This window comes from Vidua chalybeata, chromosome 8 (assembly GCF_026979565.1).
Source record: "Vidua chalybeata isolate OUT-0048 chromosome 8, bVidCha1 merged haplotype, whole genome shotgun sequence".
In the NCBI taxonomy this organism is placed as follows: domain Eukaryota; kingdom Metazoa; phylum Chordata; class Aves; order Passeriformes; family Viduidae; genus Vidua; species Vidua chalybeata.
The window spans coordinates 18,638,479-18,662,033 of NC_071537.1; the positions used below are offsets into that span (position 1 = coordinate 18,638,479).

At 39.5% G+C, this 23,555-nt stretch overlaps 1 protein-coding gene across 5 annotated transcripts; it reads left to right on the forward strand.

Moving 5' to 3' along the window:
• Positions 1 to 1,068: 1,068 nt before the first annotated feature.
• ZFAND4 (zinc finger AN1-type containing 4) lies at positions 1,069 to 21,529 on the forward strand. 5 transcript variants are annotated; one of them, XM_053949683.1, is made up of 10 exons: positions 1,069 to 1,212; positions 1,885 to 2,187; positions 9,308 to 9,383; positions 9,472 to 9,539; positions 10,064 to 10,250; positions 14,218 to 14,365; positions 15,196 to 16,377; positions 16,990 to 17,044; positions 18,409 to 18,526; positions 20,638 to 21,529. In XM_053949683.1, the coding sequence occupies exons 2-10, from the start codon at positions 2,004 to 2,006 to the stop codon at positions 20,771 to 20,773; spliced, it is 2,154 nt and encodes a 717-aa protein (XP_053805658.1). In that variant the 5' UTR covers positions 1,069 to 1,212; positions 1,885 to 2,003; the 3' UTR covers positions 20,774 to 21,529. The 5 variants fall into 5 exon arrangements, with proteins under 5 accessions (XP_053805658.1, XP_053805657.1, XP_053805660.1 ...); XM_053949682.1 differs by having other exon boundaries at positions 1,069 to 1,207; XM_053949685.1 differs by having other exon boundaries at positions 1,069 to 1,207; positions 18,412 to 18,526.
• The last annotated feature ends 2,026 nt before the right edge of the window (positions 21,530 to 23,555 follow it).

A 23,555-nucleotide genomic window follows, 5' to 3' on the forward strand; every position in this document is an offset into this window, starting at 1 on the left:
GGTTTTTCGGTAAATTCGATAAACCACAGCTGCTGGGAACCACCTACTTCTGGGAAAGGCAGAACTGAAGGCTCAGTATTACAGCACTCAGAAGCTCTGACAGGTTCCCGTACCTGCTACATGCTTCTCAAAAGCCACAGTTTTATCTGGGCCTTAAAGTAAGTCAGGGTAGGTCTTGCGTATTTTAAAACCTAAATGGAAAGTAAAGTGGTTAATGTAATTAGCACCTGCTAAGAGGATAAGCTTGTTTTCTCTAGCCTGTGATCATCCAGGGGTCCCGCTGCTTCTGGAGCTTGCCCTGGCCCACCTTACGGTGAAATGGGAGCACAATCGAGCGCTGGCCTTCAGAGAAGGTTCCCCAGAGCAGTGCCTGGCCCCTGCCAGGGGGGAATGTTCGTGTCCTGGCTGGGAACAGCGCGGCGGCTGCCCGCGCTTGGGCGTGGGCCCGCCCCTGCCGCCCGCGCCCAGCGCTGCGCTGCGACACACCGGCAATGCCTGGCAGCCGCTCGGCCTCAGCGCAGGATCTCGCTGCTGATTCCGCGGGTCGGCCCTGAGCAAAGGCCGGCGGTGCTACGGCCGGGATGAGCCGCCGGAGCCACTTTAGCATCATCTGCCCTGGCCGCCTCCCCGGCCCCGCCGCACTCCGTGTCCCAGGAGGCAGCGCGGCCGCCGCCGCTATCATGTGCCCACCGGTAGCGCTGGGGGCGTTGCACAGACTGACAGGGCGGTTTGGGGCGGAAAGGACCTGCAAGCCCATCCCGTTCCCCCCCGGCCCTGAGCAGGGACACCTCCCACCGGAGCGGGCTGCCCGAATCCCCATCCAGCACGGCCTTCAACACGCCCAGGGATGGGCAAGCGTATCCGGGTCCTTCCCTGCGCACGCGCTGCCGCCCCGCGTCTTAACGACCACAACAAGCGGCCCGGCGGGCGCCCGCCCCTGAGGCGCCGCGAGCCCGCCCCCTGGGGCCGCTGATTGGCCGAGGTTCGTGAGAGCGGCCGTCCCATTGGCCCGCGGGAGGAGCTGTCACAGGGCGGGGCAGCGCGGGGGCTGCCGGGCGGCACCTCCCAGTCCTGCCCCCGGCGGCTCCGGCTGCGCTCCCGGTCCGTGCGTCCCGCCGGGCCCGGCCGGCTCCGGCAGCTGCGGCGGGCGGGGCGGCGCGGGGGGAGAGGAGCCGTGTCTCCCCCCGAGCGGGCCCGGCGGTGGCAGGTGAGGTGAGACCCCACCATCGCTCGGCGGGTTCCGGGCCCTCTGGAGCGCCGCTCCTGCGGGTACCCTGCGGCGGCAGCGCCGAGGGCGGCGGGCAGGGGGGCCGTGCTCCGCCGGCGAGGCGCGCGGCCCGGGAGGAAGCGGGGCCGGGGCAGTGGTGGCGGGGCCCGCGGCCAGCCCGGGGTGCGAGGCCGCCCCGAGGCGCGGCGGCTCCGAGGCAGCTGCTCGCCGTCCTTTGTTCGCGGGCGCTCCGTTCGGCTGCCGGGCTCCGGCCCCTGCTCCGCTGCGGCGATGGACGCCGCTGGCCCGAGCACGGCCGAGCTGCCTCCTCCAACTGCCTTTCCTAAGCCCGGAGCAGTCCCTGTTCTTCCGCCTTTCTGGAGTTTTTCTCTCGCTCTGACACTGCGGAGGGCTCAGCTCTTGTCAGGAGGCATTGGGCGTCTGGTTGTCATGTCGCTTGTGGAAACAAAAATAACAAAGGTAGTAGGTTGCGTCTGGAATGCTGACTGGAACTAGAGCCCTAAAACTACAACGTTGGTAATATAATTTGTGGTTATCTTGCCCTACCTAGGTAATAACGAAATGTTTCTTAACAACCATTTTACACAAAATGAATTTAAATTCTCTTTAGCAGTTACGTTTAGATGTTGTCAGAACTATATTTGTTTGCTTTATAGGTGAAAAATCCTAAAGATGAACAGCAATGCACTACACATGTCTTCAAAGCTGCCTTGGCTAGAAGTGGAATGTAGTTTCCTGACAGATCTTCTTACAAGGAAGTTGTAAATCCGTTCTAATGGCCAACAAGAAAGAGCCTCCTTTTTTTAATAAAGATAATATGGGACCATTTCACTACAAACTTCCTTTCTATGAAACTATGGAGCTCTTCATTGAAACGCTTACAGGAACCTGCTTTGAGCTGCGAGTTTCCCCCTTTGAAACAGTTATTTCTGTGAAAGCTAAAATTCAAAGACTGGAAGGTACTATTCTCTCTTATTTCAGTGTAAACTTTATCACTTTAGAAGTAGTCCTGTTTTAAAGAGCGTAATTACTAAAATCAAACCAGAAAATTTAAATGTCATGTTTAGCAATATGTATAAAAACTAGGTGCTTAGGTTTAATTGAAATTGAGTCGTTTTTCTGTTCTTTCTGTTTTCTGTAAGTTCATGGCTTAGGCTTCACTGCAATTGGTATGTTTGCTCTTCTGGTGGGTTGGTTGGTTTTTTTTTTTCTATGTACGATTATTAAGGTCAATTGTAAAAAGTTTGTGGATTCTCTGATCCAAGTTTTTTGTTAACTAGCAAGGTTATAAATTTGAGCCATGCAATATATGTATATAACTGAGCATACTTTAGATTTGCTGCTATGTTTGCTGCTGATTAGGTTAGTCAGTTTATGGTTTTTTTATGGTACTGCAGTCACAAGAGTAACTGCAGTGCAGGCAAATCCCAAAGGTAGCTTTAAGTTACTGATTTGAATTTTGTTTAGATGAGTGATCTTTTGCTGGTAGACATCTGGCTGAGCGCTGCTTTGTCTTAAAGTGATAAACTTGACGCATTTTGCAAAGTGAAAATCTTTAAGTTATGAGGCCAGTCTTGATGCTTATGCAAGAAGAGTAAGTGTAGGTTAGTCCCCTATTACCTCTTTTCCTCTATGGTGAGGATGACCTTGCGTGAAAGAATGTGATTTGAAATATTTATATATTCATAGCCTAAGTATTGCATCCTCTATCTTCTTTTTCACTTTGGAGGGGTTAAAGAACTATACAGCTATAGAAGCAGAGAGTATCAGAGTTGCTAATTTTCAGAAGAGGGATCCTCTCCTTCCCTAGTATACCTGTATGTGTTTTTCATCCTTCTGTCTGTGTGGAACCCATCCTCTGGGAGATGTAACATAATGCTGTAGACTGGAATCTAAGATACTCTCCTCCTCTTATGGAAATCTGTTCTGGTGGATGGAAAAAAACCCAGACAGCTGGCACAAATCTTAAAACACACAAGCATTGCAACAACAGAGGGGACTATTTACTGGGGAGATGCACACAGCAGAAGCTCCACTGTGCAGATGACCGGATCTTACATCCGTGTAGGCACAGCAGTGCAGCTCTGTGGGTGGGCTTTTGTTTGCTGTGGACAAGGCTGTAATTAATCAAAAGTCAGATAATGTGTCGAGATGCTCCTGGAGGCTAGAGGTGAAACAAGAAAAGGAAAGGGGGGTTTCCTACCTATAATTGAATATAGGTGTAGGAGACATGGGTAGAACGCTGACTAAGAGTGAATGAAAAGGTAGCATAGGCAGTAGATAACAAAAGAAGGCAGGCTATCTGGGCAGTATCAATGGTGCTTTAAAAGATACATTAAGAGATCAGTGGGCGATGTGAGGAAGAGGGATTTGAATTCCTTGTAGTCCAAAATGTGAGACTGTGAGTAGCCATACTCAGTTATACCTACAGCTTACAAAAGTATCCTCATTTCTTATTAGAAGAACAGCTCAGTAATGAAGTTACAATAATACTTATCTGGAATTTTGTTTGCATGTTGTAGTTCATAGGATGGTAAAGTAATTATGGCTTGGCTGCCTGCTGTATAGAATTAATAATAAGTAAATTTCATTAGACGTGGAAGATGAGTTCACTGGTGCTTATCATTGATTTGTCAGCAGTCACTTGAAATACTTCGATACTCCATAGCAGAGTTAAAATATTTGTACTGTTCTGACTAATGATTTGTGGGAGGCAGAATGAAAACAAATTGATCAGTTACATGTGGACAAAACAGATACACAATGACCAACTAATTTTATGTTGCATTTGGGGTTGCTATTGCATGTAAAATAATAATTAAAAATTTTTCAGTGACAGAGTTCCTATTATAGTGCACAAGTTTGAGCAGTAAATCACCCAGATGGAGCAGAAATTCAGAAGTAATTTTGTTGTGATTTAGCATGGGAAGGAGAAAGCTTACATCTGTTCCTGATGCTGGTTTTCACTTTTTATTATTGTATCATGTCAGCTTTTGTGGGATGTGAATCTCTCTTATTTAAGCTGCACTTCTGGTTGGAGAACACCTCCTACAGTGCTGGAAGACTACATTAGGACCCTAGTTGTGCATATTTTCTACATTTGGATGTTGAGGACGATAGAATATAAGCAAAAAAAAAAATGTTTTGAAAAAGTGAGCTGAGACCTGAAAACTCCAAGAAAAAAATCTAGAATTGTGTCAGAAGTTAACAAATTGTTGAAATATTACCAATGGCTCTAGTTGTAAGAGGCTAATAATAAAATTAAAACAAGACAAATTGATCTTTGTCAACAGCTGGAAAATCTATAGCTGTAGACTGTCTTCACCATAATAAAAAAGCATAATATGGATGGCATATAAGGAATTTTGTCTACTTCAGATACTGTTTGTCATTCTTGATGCCTGCTAGTGATCTGATATCGAAAGGCTTTGTTTAGACAGCTGTACAGCTGTACTAAACATTGGTACCTTACTAAGAAAGAGCTCCAGGTTTCCAGCTATGTGTTTTCAGTGGTTTTAGTGAGTAAGCAATATACATAAAATTTACAGGTTCTAATGCATCTGAAATTTCAGTGCAAGTCTTCTACTCATAAATTTAAGTTATACCATATCTGATGTGTGTTTGGATCAAATCCAGGCATTTGTCCTCAGATATGTCCTATGTGAAGTAAGCAGGAGATTTGTTACAGTGTTGATTTTGGAGCCCCAGGGGTAAATCACTCCTAGTCTCAGATTCACTGACTGAGCCCTTTAAAATGGTTCACCTGGGAAGAAATAGCTCCCTTTGTCTCTACTGGTGGCATAAAAACTGGAATGAATACACACACAGTGCTGCTAGCAGTGCTACCTACTCCATTGGTTTTACTTGTTAATCAGTGTTGATGGACATGGATAGGATGATATCTGAATTTCAAGGTGGCATGAAAGACTGAGCTTAAACATGGGTAGTGCTTAAAAAAATCAACATTTCATTGAAAGACCAAGTAATGGGGTTTTTAAACTGAGCTCACTTTGCTTTCTCCATTGCTCAAGTCCTTGTAGCTGCTGGGATGGGCAGAGTTTAGTATTCATTGGAAAACACCAATTATTACAGTGTTTTATAGACTGAGCATTCGGGTAGCATATTTGTAGTAGTGGTTAATGAATCTGTTAAAGAACCATAGGTAATACCTGTAAACATGTTTGTTGGGAAAGATAGGATTGAGTCTCAAGGGAGGAGGTGGGCTTTGGATTTGGTAGTGATGATATTATTGTTGTTACCTTGCAGGAATTAATTTGAATTCTTTGGTATGGAATGTTAGGGCATTCATTTACGTAGTTAGCTTTAAAATAAAAACCAACTTGGTCATGGTTTGTTAGGTTTGTACTTGCAACTGAATTTTGTGATCTATGTACGTGAAAACATCGACCTTTTTAGATGAAAATTTAGATGTTCTCTTTTTCTTGTATTATTGTAAAGGGGGAAAAGAGAACTAGCTTTCAGAGCACATCTTGATTTCAGTGTTCAGTAGGTGCTCCCTTGTGTTCAGCAGGGAAAGACAGATGCAGCAGTAATTTTGTTGTGTATGTGTGTACTCAGTTCATTGTGTGAGTTGTTATTTTCCTTTGGTCTTTTTGCTGTCATTATTTTGCTGCCTGTGTATAGCAGCTTCAAATTAAGTAAAAGGAACTAGAAGAATGTCAAGCAGACTTCATATGATGTTGTAATTTATTTCAATATTTGAATTCAGAGTATGTCATAGTGATAGTTATTACTATTTGCATTAGAGAAAATAGCTGTGCTTCTGCCAGGACTGGAGTACGTGGATTGCACAAGTGTAATGAATTTTTAATGGAACTAATCCTGCATTTTTCTGTTTGCTACTTTTCCCCTACATCTTCTATTTGCTTTATGATTTGCCTGTTTACTGTGCTGATAGACAAGTTCACAAAGCATCTTTTAAGCTTGTGCCTTGTCTGAGCTGGGGAAACGTTTCTGTGAGTGCAAGACTGCTCATAGTGGATGGCTGCCCAGAGCAGCATCTGGAAGCTGTAAAGTAAGGTCACCTTTGTCAGGAAATTTTGTTGGCCTGCATTCAGTTACTGGTGATTTGCTGTCTTTAGTCTGTTTTTAGTCAGTCCCTTCGACAAAGAGTAGGTCAGTACTGACTCCATTTACTCTGCCACAGTTACTGTCACTCAAGTGAAAGCTGGGGGATTTAACAATTAGGAAAACAGTCCTGCCACTGTAAGTTGTGGGCTTTTGCACCTCTTACTAATGTAGCCAGTTTGTGCAGGAAATAAGACTGTCAGCCCAGCCTCTCGGTAAACAGTGGCTCCATCTATTTCAACATTGAGTGAAAGATAAGTGCAGTTTGAATTTTGACAGTGGCATTTCTAAACATAGGAACTTTATACCCACAACATAAATCAAGGGTTTTTTCTGAAATCTACAGGGATTTTAATTATTTTTTTCCCATGTCAGACTAGACAATATCAGTTTCTGTGGTGAACCTACTTACCATGCCAAAAAGAAGAGTAAGGGAGGGAAGCTTAAGGCTGTATATGATATGCTGATTCAGAGACAGGATAGGGTAGCTGCTTCTCTCCTCTCCTTCTCCTGTTTTAGTAGATCACATTGGTAGTGCACCTGCAGCCATTTCAATAGGTAGTCTGCAGACTCTTCTGTCCTCCTGTAGCATCAGCTGGCCAGCTCATTCCCATTTGAACACTGAGATGTAGCTTATTGCCTTGCTTACCTCTCAGCACTGATTTGGGGCAGGCCAGTGATACCATCATGTGCTGCTTATGGAGAGGGTATAGTGGATGGGTATGTCACAGTTCTCGTTATTGTTGGCAGTTGTACGTGATGATCTCATGTGCAAATGTCTCCTCAAGAAACCCTTACTATAATCCAGAAAAGGGATAGCTGATGAATATTTTGCTGCCTCTGAAGCTATAAAGCACAGACTATTTCCTCAGTGTATAAATACAGAATTCTAAGAAAGCAATATAAAAGGAAATAAGTTTCCAATTACAGCAGAGTATCCTCTTTTCATCTGTTCACTTCATCAAAAATACATTGTCATTGTTGAATGAGCAAAACCATGTTTCACTCCAGTACTGCCAGCTGTAAGCCAGCCTTTTTAACAAATACTCTCTCAGATTATCAAAGTAATTGGAAATTGCTCCTTGGAGGCTGCTGAAACCATAACAAATGCAGACAGTAATCAGATTGTTTGTAATCAGAAGAGTGCAAAACAACACAAAAAACTTCAAGCTGGCTATTGCCAGCTTGTTCTTCTGCTTACACTGCTGTCTTGAAACATAACCAATAACCAGCTATTAAATAGCCAGCAGTGTAGTAGCAATTATGTTAGTCTACTGTATGAACATATTCTTCTTATAAATGTCCTGTGGACTTCAGAGGACGTAAGATTCCTGTTAAGTGCAGTCAGGGGGAGTAAAGTTGTGTTGGTTCATCAGAACAGGGAAGATCTGGATATGAGCTGGGGTGGGAAGAGGAAATTGTCATCTTCTGTAAAGCCTAAAGAAAAACAATGACAGTTCCTCCAAAGTGCATTCCCCCTTCTGCACAGGGATGTCTCCTGCTTGCCTGTTAATTGGGCTTGGACTTTGATCCCCTCTTCTTCCTTGCCATTGATGGCTATAGGGAGCTTTGTGTCCGTCCTCTGCCTAGCAAGGGACTACTTTGCTGATCCCTGCCACAGCTTGCTAAGCATTCTCACAAGCCTTCAAAAGCTTAGATGTTTTTGGGAACTATCTTAAAGACTCTGATCTTTGTGTTCCCCTCCTGCCAGATGTATTTAGGGAAGTCTTACTGTGTAGCACTTCCACTTTCATTTCCTTTTAAGTATCTGAACATGTAATGAATGAAATACAGGATAACATTATTTTAATGTAACCTTTAGGAAAATACATTTCTAGATTTTGTTTCTTAGTATGAGAAATAGTGTTTAGAACTTCTTGAAAAAGTAGTTCTTTGATCTTAATAGATTTAAATTTTAATTAACATTTGTCATGAATGCACAGTGAGATCTTAATTACCTGGGTTTCACTAGACAAATTGAGCAACTTCCTTGTGATGCTGGAGAGAAGATTTTTTTTTTTTTGGTGGTCTGAGATGTCTCATCTATTCATAACTGTGTTCATTTTTATTCTATCCAAAATTTGGAATGTGGTAGTATTCCAGTAAAAATATATGAAGACCTCAAGTTGTACTTTTTTGTTTATTATCTTTAATGTGTATTACATCTGTATCTAACTGAGTTGGCTATGCAGGCAAAAATTGTGTAGAATTTGGATTCTATTTATATAGAACACAGATTTTTAAAAAGAACAAATATTCAGTATGCTTACTTTCTTTTAACAAAAAACAGCCAAATCATCCCAGAACTTGAGTTGAAAGTAAGTATTACTGGATACTAGTAATAACATTCTGATGGCTTGAAAAAACACCCAGAAAGAAGCAAAAGTGTTTGTAGGATGAAGAAACAAAAGTGTTTGTAGGATGAAGTTTAATTAACTGCTGTGGTACTAAACTGTACATGCCAACTTTGAGGTCCCATACCAAGCTGGGATAAGAACAGATTTGCACTTCTCACTGCTGTAATAGAGCTGGCACCAGTCACCTTAATGTGATTGTCTGCACTATGAGTAATACAAAATACCAGTCTGTGATTAAATTATTCAGCAGTTTTGTAGGTAGAGTTTTATCCTGTTTTTCCCGTCAGTAGACATAAAGCTCTGAAGTTCAGATAACAGGAAAAAGCCTCCCTTATCTGATGACTGGAAAAAGCAAGTATTCAGTAAGTCTGAAGCAGTTGAGCACTTCTACACACTCTCTGCTGAACCAAAAGGTTGAACTTTGTGTGTGAGCTAAAGCCTTCTGAAAATCTTTGGTTTTAATAACTATGTGGAGGTTGGATGTCATGGCTGAAGACTGCTCAAGTGGCTGTCCTGCTTCTTCTTTCTCCTGTGATCTAGTTTCAGTCCATCAGCCCCACACTCTTGAAAAATCAAAACTCCCCAGAAGTCTTCTTGCCAAGCCTTAAGTCATTTGTTTATTTCTTTTGTTTAGGTATTCCTGTCTCTCAGCAGCACTTAATTTGGAATAATATGGAACTGAAGGATGACTATTGTTTGGATGATTATAAGTAAGTATAGAATAAAATTATGTTTCTAAATAATTGTTAGCATGAACAACAGAAAATGCTATAAAAATTTGTTTGTTATTATTTCCAGCATTTCAGAAGGCTGCACTCTGAAGTTAGTTCTGGCTATGCGAGGTGGACCTGTTAACACCAGAAGAGGTAAGTGTTAAGGAAGTTAGTGATTTTCATGCAATGTCTTAAAACTGTAAAGAGCTTCTCTTAGGTAAGCATTTGAGACAATGAGACTTCAGTTTCAAATTAATCAGAAAAATACTTAACAAAAATGGGGGATTTTTTTCCCCATCTTCTCTTAGCATATCAAGTGTACTTTGTTTACTATTAAATTAAGTATATTTGTCTGTACATAATCATCAAGTAGTAAAATCAGCAATTCTTCACTTGAAGAAAAAATTATCCTGGAATTTTATTATACAAATAATTTTTAAAATATGGTCAATAAGAATCAGACATTGCTACAGTTTATCAGGCGATAAACTTGCTTATGTGGATCATCTGTATAGGAGTGAAAATGAAGAAATTCCCTTGATAATATTCACTTGGGAGAAAACTCAACATATATTCTAGGTTGGGAATTCCTGTTATTAACTGAGCTGAGCTCTCAGAGGTGATCAAAAGAACAATAATAATACTGTGGTTTTATTTTGGTTTTTTTATCTTTTTAGTTCCTGTGAAAGATCCTATCAGGGAAATGGCTGAATACATGGATCCTGCTAGAGACAAGATCTGGGAGAAAGGGCCATCCAACAAACAAGTTACCTTCTTAGTGTATCGCGAAGGAGATCACTTGAATTTTTTCCGTGTGGTTGACCGCGGCGATGGCACTTTAACACCACTATCTGAATCTTTGAGGTAAAGTTGGGTTTAGTCTTTGTATTATTCTTCAAAAGTGGATTGCTGTGAAATTTTCAGCTGTATTTGTTGGCTTTATCAGAAGAGTATCTGGCATATTGAGAGAATTATTCCCTAAGGGCTATTAAATTGTTGTAATTCTCTAACAGCACAGTAGTGCTTTGTGGTCAGTGGTTGTGCTGATGGTTCTCTTATCACTGTGTGCATTAATATAGTGAGATAAAACTGACTTCATACTGCAGGCAATTCTCAACATTCCAACCCTTTCTGAAAAGGAACATGTTGCAGGAGAGTCAAATCAATATTTTATTAGATAATAAAAACTTCTGCTAAATACTTTCTCTAACATCTTAAGGCATTTGTTTAGTTTTGTAAATATTTCCCTGTTCACATGATAATTTTTTTCCTGTGGGTGTGACTTGACTAAATGATTAGTCAGGAAAATAGTAATTACCAATATAGCCAGATTTTGGATGTAATTAGGCCTCAGGTTAGCTACAGTTGAGGTACCAAGATTGTGTCAATTGCTGTCAGAATCCAGTGATCTTATAATCAGAAGGACAGGTGTATCACTTTACCTACTACATTGTAATTGTATTTACAATTTACAAAGTTTGGTAGTTTTTTTTCCTAAAACTATCAAAATGGATACCTATTTAAAATGATTGCATTCTGGTTTTATATTGCAGCTTTTGGGTAGGTACTTTTGTCCTCTCAAGATCTTAATATTTGTACAGCTGTGAGGAAAGAAGTCCCTTTACTGAGAACTAGCTGTATTTTCTCCAAGGCTAAGGCTCAAGATGCTTTAAGTGACTATTCTTGTTTCTGTTTGCAAAGGGAAAGCAAGAGCTTTGTGCTGGGTTTATATTGTTTGTATTCAGGGTGATACTACTCTTAAAAATTTTTATGAAACATCCAAACTTAAAAACCACTGATGGAAAGAAATACCAAAGCTGAATTCCCGCGCTGTTATACAGAGTAGAAAGACCTAGTGTTTGATAAACAAGGAAGAGAAAAGATACAAATATTTTAGATCTGCGATTTTATCTTTCAGCCCCTGTACTCCTTCAGTAAATAGCCACATATGGTATTATTTGAAATAGGTTTAAAAAAGCATAATTGTTTAAGAACTGAGAGCCGGCTGCTGCACTGGGCTACATACACTTCTGGAAAGATGAGCAGACTGGTGTAATTCTTGTTCTTGCTGTTATCACTTTGTTCCTATTTAACCTCTGGCTCCAGTGAACATCGAAACCCATTCACTGAGCTGGGACCGTGGGTGCTCTACTGTGAGTTAGTGCAAGGATTGTCATAAGGAGCTTAAAATTTCATTTTTCAGTAGAATGGGCTCTCTGGTATCTGCTTACATGTTCAAATTTTAGTGTGTGTGTTGGTTTTTTTTTTCCATTTAAAACTAGGATAGACAGTGGTCTGTCTGAAAGTTTTTGTACTTTCCCATGGGGTAATCCTAATGTACAGGTTTACTAGTAATTTTACTGAGATTGGCAAATGGGAGGAATAAACCACACTCATTTGGCTCTTGCAAGGTACATGGGTAAGCCTTTCAAAGCACAGCAGCACATAGGAAAGTCAAATACATTGGGCTTAAGAAATGTGCTGGTGCTGGTCAAGTGAACCAGTTGGGTTGGAAGTGACCTGAATTGAAGACATTCAGCTTGAGTTGTTTCTGTTTTTCTGTGCTTTCTATGGGAGTTCACTTATTAGCCTTTCTAGTAAGGCAGATAGTAATTTGGAGGGGAAGGAAATCCTAATTCTTGAGTTTGTTACCATGGCTGGGTGAGACTGTGGGAAATGGAAAAAGTAGCAAAGGGACGACAGAATGGAAGCAAATCAGACCTTTTTGTTTGATCTTTATAGAGGAAACTGTGGGTCACTCTGAATACTACTGGAAACTACTAGTTTTCCATACTGACAGGAGTGTTCATATGTGTGGGTATATTGGTGACTAAGCATTTTGAAGCACATATTTCTCATCCTTTTTCCCATTGCTGATACCCAGAGCAGAATTTGACTGAAATTTAGAAATGAGACATTGGTTTTGGTCTTGGTTTTTATAGTTCTCCAGACAATTTTATTTTATCTGTGCTTGAGTTACTGGTTAAAACTTGACAAAAGTATAAATGCATACAGTGATCATTGTCTCTGAGTTAGAAGAGCATTGAAGCTGTGGTGGAGGATTGGCAGAAAACGGGTGCCAAAAGGGTTTCAGCAAGCTAATAATTTTTGAGGCCTGCATTTTACAGGGAAGAGCTCTGGACTGTTGACAGCTATGGACAAAGTAAATATAAAATTTACTCATTGTAAAATGGGCTGAAAATATCATTAATATCAAAAGTACCTGTCTAACTTTTATAATCTTACAATCACACTAGAGCACACAAAAAATCCTTTTGTCACGCTTTTTTTTTTTTTTTTGGTGTGTGTTTTTGGCCCCTATTTGTCAGAAAATTGAACAAAAAGATAATTATTTTTGCATTAAAAAAAATCAAAAACCAACCAAACATGAGACATACCACTTTGCTTTCTATCCTTACCTAGCAGGAAGGGACGTTCAACAAATTCTTTTCACTTGGTGATGTAAACCTTTGTAAAGATAATTTTTTTAAATTATTTTTTTAGTGTTGGGTTTTTACCAGGAGAAATATGTGTCTGTAATATATATGCTGACTGTTCCCATATGGAATTGCTCAGGTTTTGATAAGAAATGTCTGGTCTATTTTGCTGACCCTTGGTTTGAATTTGCTGCTGTCTTGCTCTTCACACTGTCTCCGAGCTGTGCTGCCTTTGGAATTTTGTTACATTTTAGGAACTGGATTTGGAGAGTCAGTGCAAAAAATGCTGGCTCTAAAGGCAGCAGAGTATTTCCAAGAATCAGGTAAGATGCCAGCTCTAATTAGTGATATTTTCTTTTTGGCACTGACTTCCACATGACTTTTAGTTCTTCCTTGATCTCTTCTGGAGAGTAGAAACTTAACCTAAATCTACTGAGACATTTGTACGAACACAGGGGAATTAGGGGAATTGCCTGATTGTCATGATTTCTAGATGCCAACAATGTAATGGAAGAGCTAAAACACTCTTTAGAATGTATTACCTACAGTGCTGAAAATGCATCAGTTTGTAATTAATTGGACAGTCCTAATGGTTCTTTCATTTCACTGTCAAATGTTGAATATGTTACTGATCAATGCTTCATTGCTTCATAGGAAAAACAAGTTAGATGCTGATTTTTAAAACCTTGAGGTTTAGCATTTTGTTAGAATGCGGAATGGAAGAAGGAAATGTCATGCTGTAAACTTCCAGTGACTGCTGACTTAAAATATTTTGTCTTGGGACTAGCAATTCTAATCTATTTATTTTTTTTTTCCAAATGTGAGACTCTTTGGAATCTTTGGAAACCTAAACTGATCTTTTTTTTTTTTCTTTTTTTTTTCTTTTTTTTTTTTTTTTTATTTTGAAAAGGAGAAATAGAATATCACATCCACATGGGTGACCCCTCCATTTCCATTTATGGTGAGAACACCCCTCAGGATGGATAGAAATTTGGACTTTTCCTTCCATGCCAGTGTCTGGTTAATTGGAAAACTGATCAGCTTGTTGTCTGAGTCACACACTTAACAGCTTTGGCCATATCTTCAGGAGACATTTGTGGAACTGGATATCCCCTCTGTGGGGAAAATATATAGTGAGTGTGAACCAACTGTATATGATATAACAACTTCCCAGAAGCGTGGCTATGTACAGATTTCAGCAACATCATTTTGCCCTAATAAGGGATGCTTATGTGGATAAATGGATTTGAAATATCGTTGCATACAGTTTTACATAATGTTTTGTCAACAGATCAACTACAGATATGACTTCCTAGTTGTGAGAATACTCTACATTGAATATGTAATTAAAATACTTCATAAGAGGATGAATACAAACTTTCTTTTATTTTCAGCGGTGGTTCAGTTTATAATATATATGCTGATGATGAAGATGAGGCAGAGGCATCACCTTCTGGCCAACAGATTCTTGAGAATTCAATTACTATGAACAAAATGAAACTGCTCAAAGCAAAGATGGAGAATATGAATCTGAGTAAAAAGGTGAAATTGTGATTTCAATGTTTCTGTCATAAAATTGCATGGGCTTTCCTTGTGCTGCCTTTTCTAAAAAGTAGATCAGATTCTCTGCCATATTGGGAAATCAGGTTATCATGGGTAGATGATTTATCAACTATTGGTTATGTAAATAGTATTGTATAAATATTCTGCTGAGGGGCATTGGCGTTCCTTGGACCTACCTGCCTTCATTCAAAGAATTGATTACTAGTCCTGGATTTATTTGCAAGTGTAGATTTTTTGGGTAGGTGAGTGGATTTTGTGGGTTTATTTGTTTATTTTTTTTTCATCCAATACTTTAAGTAGCATTGTTTTGCTCTGGTAAAAGTCAATGTTTCTCTTAAAATGAAATTCCATTAGATATACTGTAACTGAAAAGCCTATAAAGTGAAATATGGGAATGATAATATCTTGAAAATAAAACATTAAACTGCTGCTCACGTGTGACTAGGTTACCTAAATGTAACATGAAGAGATTATACTCCCTTACATTTTTTGTTGTGTTTGAGACCTGAAGCTCCTCTGGATAACTTGATGGCATTCTGGCTTCCTTCTTCTGTTTCTCTGATATATCACCAATTTGTTGAAAACATTTCCTGATTATAATCTTTGATTTTATTACTCAGATGTTGGGGTGAAGTCTTGATGGCTAGTAACATACGAGGGAGTAGAAAGAAGGATCTGGCCTTACACTGTCTGAATTCCTCAGAATATATTTCCAGTCAGGTCTTTGGAGTGCAACTGGAATTCAAATACTAATTGTTGTTGTATCTGTGATTTTTGACTTTGGTTGGGCTTTTTTTTGTTTTTAATAGCCTAAGAAAACTGTCAAGGTGAAGCCTCGCCCTCCCATGACGCCGCGACCATCGAGTGGCTCGGTGGCTGCTGCCCGTCACCGCTTTCTCAGAGTGCTGCCCCACATCGGACAGTCGTGCCTACCTCCTCCTGGGAATTTGCATCAGTCAGAATCTCCCCAAAACGCGCTTTCAGCGCTGGCCACTTTGGCCACTGCTGGTAGAGCAATGCCATCCACAGCTAATCACTTCCTTAAGGAAGATGACACTTGGCAGAGCAGCTCTTGGTCTCAGCCAGTCAATAGCATCCGGTTACCACCGAAAATATCTCGCGTTGAACTAGAAAATGCAGAGCTACCTACAAATAGTATTCTGACTCCTGTTTCATCCCTGCCTGCAAATTCAGAAAAAACACCTGAAAATGCAACCTCAGCAAGTGAGGAGGATGCTGTTTTGTTTCCAAATCTAACGAACGTAGAACTATATGGAAGAGAAGAAGAACATCTACGTGAACCAGATGCTTTTGCTTTTTTAACAGAAGGAAGCACTGCTGAACAGTGTAGTGAGATATATGACATAGGAAAGGTGAACCCAGAGCTTGAACTGCCTGATGGAGACAAAGATTCTAAGGTTGTAGAGCAGCATAGAAAACCTATTGGCAAAGTGCTTAGCACTACAGCAATGGAGACTGGTCTTCTCAGTACTCGTGAATTAAGTCCTCAGAAAAATCTGCTTTTGTCTCCCCTCCGTTATTCAGCACAAGTGGCACATCACAGTACTCTGAAACCACAAGCACAGCCCAGATGCTTTGAGGCTGGTAACTTGAGATCTACGGCCTCCCCAAATGTGCTTCGATCGTTGGAAGTACGTAGTATAGCAGACTCCTCTTTTTCTAGGACCACTCGATTTTGTAGTGTGAAAGTAGAGTCACTTGGCAAAAGACCTGATGTCATTTCTAAAACAGAGGCTAGGGACATCACAGATGTGGCTAGCAAGGCATCCAAAGAACCTGTGAGTTCTGTAAGTAACTTAGGATTTCTGGCTTCGCTGGCCCGAAGCACAAACAGGGAAAGTTTACAGAGTTCCTGTGGGACTGACAGGTTTCGGACTTCTGGTATTGCACTACCTACAAGCCTGCAGCATTTTCAGGAAGAAAGCTTTAGGAAAACTGCTCCTCCAAATGAAGCTGCAGAATATATTCTAGTGAGTATGCACATGTCCAAAGAAATCAGTTTTCCTGGTTTTGTGATACTGATGTTACAAAACTACTGTGTGTGTGTGTGTTTGGGCCATGTCAGGAGAGGCAGATGGACTGTGGGAGGTGTATTTAAATCCCTGATTGTCTTAAACTGTTTTCTGAATGGCTGATGGTATCTAAACTGCCTGTTTATCTAAACAGATCCTAGAAGTAATTTTTTATTAAGATTAAAGTGGTTGTTCAGTTCACAACTGAAATTATGAGTTATTGTAGTGATAGAGTTATGAGTGTGTGTGTCATCTGGCTTCTGCTGCTCACTAATTGTCATTTGTTCCAAAGTGTGCCCAGTGACTGGCACCATGTGTGCCAAGCTTCTGCTCTCTAATGTACTTGTTGTTTCGGTGTATTTTGAAGTGTGGGGAGATTTATTAAATAGCCATTGAGGGTAAGGCTTTATGTTGCAGAATTGTAACTTTGTGTGCAGAAGTTGTCTTGGACTCTTTGTGGGTAGTAGATTGATAAAACATTGATATCAAATAAGCTGATACCAGACTACCTACATTTCCATTTAACTTCCATCTGTTAGTAATTTCCTTGTGGACATATTTTTTTTTTAGTCTGCGCATGGGCTTGGAATGAATGGAAGTATGGCAGCTGTAGGGAAAAGAGTAGGTAAGTAACATATCATAATTAAAAATGACTCTAATCTTTCCTGATACATCACACATACAGAGGACAAAAACAATTTATCTTTGTAAGGCATTTGGCTTCTAGAGTCCTTGCCATATTACGCTTCTATAGCATGGTTAATCTTTTAATATTTTAAGCAATTCTTAAACAAGCAGATGGCATCCAGATCTTAGATGGATTATAACTGCAACTCTTCCTTAGCTTTTTTAATACTTAGTGAATCCTGCATGTCATCTGTAGATCTAAATGTGAGTGTCTGTGCTGAAGTTTCCAAATTATCAGTTCTGTGAATACTTCTGTGAATGCTTCTGAAATTGTGTGCTTTTAGATGATGAAATTGTTAGCATGGACAAATGTTGCTTGGAAATTTCAATGCTAAATAGGAATGGGGTGGGATTGGTTGGTAGTGATGATGGTGATGCGTAGTGGCTGCCTGGTGCTGCTATTGAGTGTAGTCCGCTGCATTTCTACTAAGAAATGACTGTTGGGATTAAAGGTGTGCTGGCCAAAAAATACTTGAGAATTCATGAGATAACTTTTTGGTAACATCCTGACAATACAGCAGTAGAAACACTGAAAGAATGTTTGAGAGGATGCATTGCTCACTTTACTGATCCAGATGCGGGAAATGTGCTTAAGCAAGTTGTGGAGAAAGTACTTAGTACCACAGAGGGAAGGGAGGAGAAGAAGAAAGGAGAAGCCCTTTCTTTACATGATCTCCAGTTAATAAAGCAACAGCAAAGAATTATATTTAATTATTATTAAAAAGTAAAAATAAAGTAAATTTTTAAGTGTAGAAATTTTACAAACATCTGCTAAGTGCCTAATGTAACCATATAGCTAACTAGAGGCCTGTAGTCTAATACTATACTTTTCTTGCAATTATAGAGTACCAGCAAGATTTTAAAATGTTGCAGTACTTATTTGGCAGACTAGTATACTGAATATATTGGATGCTAGGTACTGGATTGCCCAGTTGATTCTTTGTAAAGCCACTGTGCACAGTGCTTTCCCAGTGACACTCTGTGTTCATTTTACACCTGGGAACACCATTAAGAGACGTGTTTCTTGGTTTGTTCTGTAACTTCTTGCTTACGTGAACTTTTAAGGGGTGTTCAGAATAACAGTTCTGTGCATTGTGATGCCTCTTCCAAAGGTGTTCATAGGCTTGAAGTGTGTTTCCTCTTTTGGCTTTCAGGGTTTATTTTTTCCCTCTCCTTTTAGACTTTGGGGTTCTCACCTGAAGTATCCTAAGAAATGCAAAATAAATCTGTGTTTCAAAAGATAACATTTAACTAGTTTGTGAGTAAGCTAACATGTCTTTGCCGTCTTTCTACTTCTGAAAGCAGGTGAAGCAACCCATCTTCCACCTGTGAATGGCTTAATTCAAGCAAAAAAGAAAATTTCAAAGCACTGCTTTCTTTGTGGCAAGAAAACTGGATTGGCAACCAGCTATGAGTGCAGGTAGGCTGAGTATATAACTAGCTGTTACTTAAAATTGATAGCTGAGTTAACCAAAATTTTTTTCTTTGCTGCATGGTATTCTTTAAGCATAGCAAATCGAAAGGCAACCTTCAAAAAAGTTGCAATTCTCAGTTCAGCAAAACTCAGGAATGTTGCCCCTCTTCTGCTCTTGAGGTGTATGTTCTTCCAGGAAGGTCAAGAAATAGAAGGTAACAGAATGGAAGATACCAGGAAATTAACAAGATAATAAAAAACAATGACACTTCATACTGGTGGGAGAAGAACTTGCTACAGATACACATTCTGCAAAGTTTCTCATCGGTAATGATACCTTTAAAACTTGAGGAAAAAGCGGGTTTGGTGTTGTTTCTCAGAAATGTCTGTCAGATTTCTCCCTATTGGCAGCACATCTTCACAGTTTGTGAATTTATACAAATTTGTGTTCAACAAATTTTTGATGTGTGTTCTGCTTTTTGCAAGACTTCAGTTACCTTTGAGCATTTAGAGTATCTCAAACACAGAACACCAGAGTGCTGGTCCCCCAAACCATTACTTGTAGACAACACTGTGAGACCTGGTGTTTGGTGGTGGTCTTTGGAAACTGTAAAAAAAAAATATCCCCAGACAAACAAAAAAAAACCTCCAAACAGACAAAAATAAAACCCAACAACAAAAACCACAGGAAAAAAAACCAGCTCTCTCTGTTAATCTTAGTTTTCCCCAAAAGTATTTTTTCCCCACAAGATATTTTTTTCTTAGGATTGTTTCCTATGGGCTAGTCAGTGTTGGGAACTGCTGCACTGTGAGGGCTGCATTTGGAGCTGATCTTGGTTCATGCCAACAACAGCAAAGTGAAAAAGAACTTCTGCCACTGGGAAATCATATAGAGAATTTCAGGGTGAGAAATTGTCTCCTTACTGACTCTTCAGTCTCTGATTTTGAAACAGCTTTGGACACTGCTCACTTTCCTGATGAGCAAATAGCTACAAGCTCTTCTAAAAGTAACTAAGCAGCTTACTTAAGGTTAAAAATGAAAGGGGTAATGGCTCATCTCCAAGAATAGCATTTGTTTTGGTTTCAAAAGGAGAAACCATAGGACTTTTTCTAGAAAGCAAGGTAAACCAAATAGGGAATACAGTCATATGAGAAAAGTTGTGATTATGGGACCAAGAACCAAAGCAAAGCAAATTTATTTCCAGGCACACAGAGCCTCAGGAACAGCTGCAGAGTTTATTATGAACCCAGATAGATAAATAAATTGGGGATTATAATGTAATAGTGAATTCAGTGGGTAATGCTTAATCCATTTCAACAGAATTCTGATTTTGAGTGGTGTCAGTGTTTTACTGTCAAGAAGCATCTCTGTCAAATAATCAGGCAACAGGACATCAGTATGGGTCTCCAGATGAAGCACTTTTCCAGATCATATACAACATCCAAAGTATACTTTTCTCCTGGTAAGACTCTTAGCTGCAGAACTGTCAAGTTTGAAGCAAAAATCCTGATCTTAACTCATCAAAATTGCAACTGATGCTGGGTAGATGAACCCTTTTGAAGTCCTCCAGGAAGTTATGTTCCCTCTAGTTTGTCTGATGTCTTAACAGCTGACTAAATCTGTATTTATGAATATTAAATGGCTAATTTGAGTTTATGTCAGGCAGAAGTTGAGCTGAAAACAACTGTTATGGTTGTCTGAGTGATGTTGTGATTTTGAATTTAAATGCATTATATGGATTTCACCTGAGGGAATTGCTGTCCATGGTTTTGTCCTCTGAATTCTACCAACTAATACTGCATGAGGTCCTTAAAAAAGAAAGTAAAACAAAGCTCATCATTCTTAATTTATAAGTGTATTTGATCCTTACTAGCTGGTTCCTGGAGTACTGATTTTTTTTAGCTTCCCACCTGAAGAGACTGTTGCGTCAAAACTAAAACATTCAGTGTGAAAAATGTCATTCTGTGTACCCCACCAGTTAATGTAATCAGTCAAGGATGGTAACAATTCAAACAGCTCTGTCATTTAAGACACGATTAAGCAAAATGGCTCCCAGCATGTCAGAGTATTAAAAGCTTCGAAAAGCTTGTAACTTGTAATATTCTTGATTCTTCAGATGTGGAAACAACTTCTGTGCAACACACCGCTATGCAGAGACTCACACTTGCACCTACGACTACAAGAGTGCGGGACGGAGATATTTACAGGAGACCAACCCCATCATTAGTGCACCAAAGCTTCCCAAAATTTGACATGGTTGTGCTGCATGTGGCCACTCTGCTGTTGAAGAATTGTACTGAATTGAGAGAAGCACTTGCTTAAATTGCATAATTTTGCCATGCTCCGTATTTAAAGATTTGCCAAGTAACAAAAGCACATGAGGATGCATCGAAGAATAATGTGAACACTACTGCAGTTAAAACTTTTCTTCTTGAGTGAATGAAAGGTTAAAAATTAGTTTCTGAAAACTTACACTATGATTTAACTGTTACTGCACGTGTTGTGTTTTACATTTGGAAAAGCTATTTCACTAGACAAGTCTTTAAAGATGCACTTTACTAACTTTACTGTATAACCAGAGTTGAGGGGGTGTTGTAATGAGGGTGTCACGTAATGTCTTCTGTACTCTTGTTTTTGTCCATTGTGTGGTATCTTCTAAGTTATTTCACTAGAAAGATCCTCCTCCCTCCCCTTTCTTCAAACAGCCTGTTTTGAGATTTTAAGGGGATAGTGTGTTCCACCCCTCTGTTTCATTCTGATTGATATTCGTACATTGTGTGTCCATTCTGAAAATTACATATCATCTTAATCACATTTTCTTAAAATAATGCTGTTTATATGACAAGGTTGTTTTTAAATAGAAGGTTCCCTGTTTGTTGCCATTAAATATAAGAAACAACTTATTTTAACTTTTTTTGTAATCTAGATTTTTTTAAGACTTCACAACTTGCTTTGTTAAGATGTTGAATGCTGTTACTGGAAGAAATTCTAATAAATATTAAATTTTATTCTTGTTTATGCTGTCATAAATGCACAAAATAACTTCCCTCTTATAGGTTTTTTTTGGTTTTTTGGTTTTGTTTTTTTTTTTTTTGCACAAGCACTGGCTCATATCTGTTCATACTGAAGGTGATGGGAGCTTCATTAGGAGTAGTGTGACCAACACTGTGTGCTTTAAATAAACCTCCTGAAGTCTTACAGGTGTACTAGCAAAGGAATGAGATACTTCTAATGATTACGTAGCCTCTGCAGAAACTGCTTTTGGAGGAATATACCTACTGAAAGACTTTCTTCTTTCATTCCCTTAATGCTTGTGAAATATTTTTATAAGCATAAGTTGCTTGAAGTGTTCCAATATAAAGAGATTAATAAAAAACCAACAACAACAAACCACCAAAACAAAATAAATCCTCCCATATTGTGTCTAGGTAATCAAATGCCATGGTCCCTGTCTTGTCAAAGTCCTCAGCTTCTTGGTTGTGGTAGTAAAATGATCTGTGCTGCATTCCATTCAAAGGGTAGCAGCTTTATGAGAATGACAGTCAAAAGGTGGATGAAAAAAGAAGAAAGATGATCACTGAAAGAGGGAGAAGTAACTTGAAGAATCTCATCCTTGAATGAAATCCATTTTGTGTAGTCCACTTCAAACTTCTTAAACCTGGAGTTTTCGGAGTGATGAGCTTGGAAAAAAATGTTCACAATCATTCTTCTGGGCATTGATAAGACAAAAATGTCATTCCATGTGTGTGACTTCTGTGCTTTTTATTACTGGAGGAAGTTCCCCTGATACGATGAACGTGTTGTTACTGAGCCATGCTGTACCATGAACTGCCATGAGCTACCATCATCTCCAGCATGGGACAGTGTTTGGTGCCAAAGGAAAAGAATAAGGAACTGTGACAAATGCACAAGTGTTTTCGCAACAATGACACACAGCTAGCAACATTCTAAAGACAGAGGTATTGCACTTTTTGTAGGTACAGTAGGGATTTGGTAAGAAGTGGAATTAAAATACTGTGGTCTGTGATCACTTAATTTGATTTTGCGTAAGTATAATTGTTAGGAGATTGTTTTGCAGTCTGTTGGAATAGCCATACTTAAATTTTAGTACAACTGCATAACAGATATGTGGTAGGAAGTCTCTGAGTCACATCTCAGTTTTGACTCTCCCTTTCTGCATATGTAGAATGAAGTGCACAACAATGCTTTTTTGGAATATGCAATGCACTAATCTAATTTTCCTGTGTATAGATAGCTTCTCATAATTTTAATTATACTTAATACAGATACTTCTTGTTCAGAACTCCACTGGTTTTGTTCCCACAAAGTGTGGGAATTAATTAATTAATTTGCAACCAGTAGTACAGCCAGAAGAGCACTTTAATTTGAAATTAACTATTTCAGTCATTAATTCAGACGCTATTGGCTTTTACCAAGTCCTGTGTTAGTTTCTGCTATGGATTAATTACTGTTTACTGTGTAAACTTACATAAATGGTTTGGGGCTTGAGTATTAGTGTACCGTGTTGCTATGCATCTGCTGAACACAAATGTTTAGTTTTTCTGTGTTCATGTAATTAGATTATTGTATTATAAAGAGTTTACCTCCTGGAAGTTAAACAGTTACTTTGGTGTGTGATCTTCTCTACGTTCCTGCTATTTTTTTTTTGCTTGTTTCTTTTATGTTTGAGGACCTGTGAGGCAAAACCAGGCTGGTTTCTTGTTGAATGATCTCCAGGATTCTTGTGTCAAATGGATAGGCACCACAGAGGTGTCAGAAATGTTTTTGGATCTTGTATTAAATACTGCCTTTCTCTGCAATCTCTAGAAGCCCATGTTGATAAAAATCTGTCTGCTTGCAATTTCTGTCTATTCAGTTTGCATTCCCCTGGGATGTAATTGCAGTGATGCCTTCTGTTCACATTCTTCAATTGTAGACAAGGCCAGAATTGTTAATTCATATTACAAAATACAAAATGAAGTTTTTCTAGGTTGTTTTTTTTTTGTATATAATGAATTAAGACACTTTGCTTTC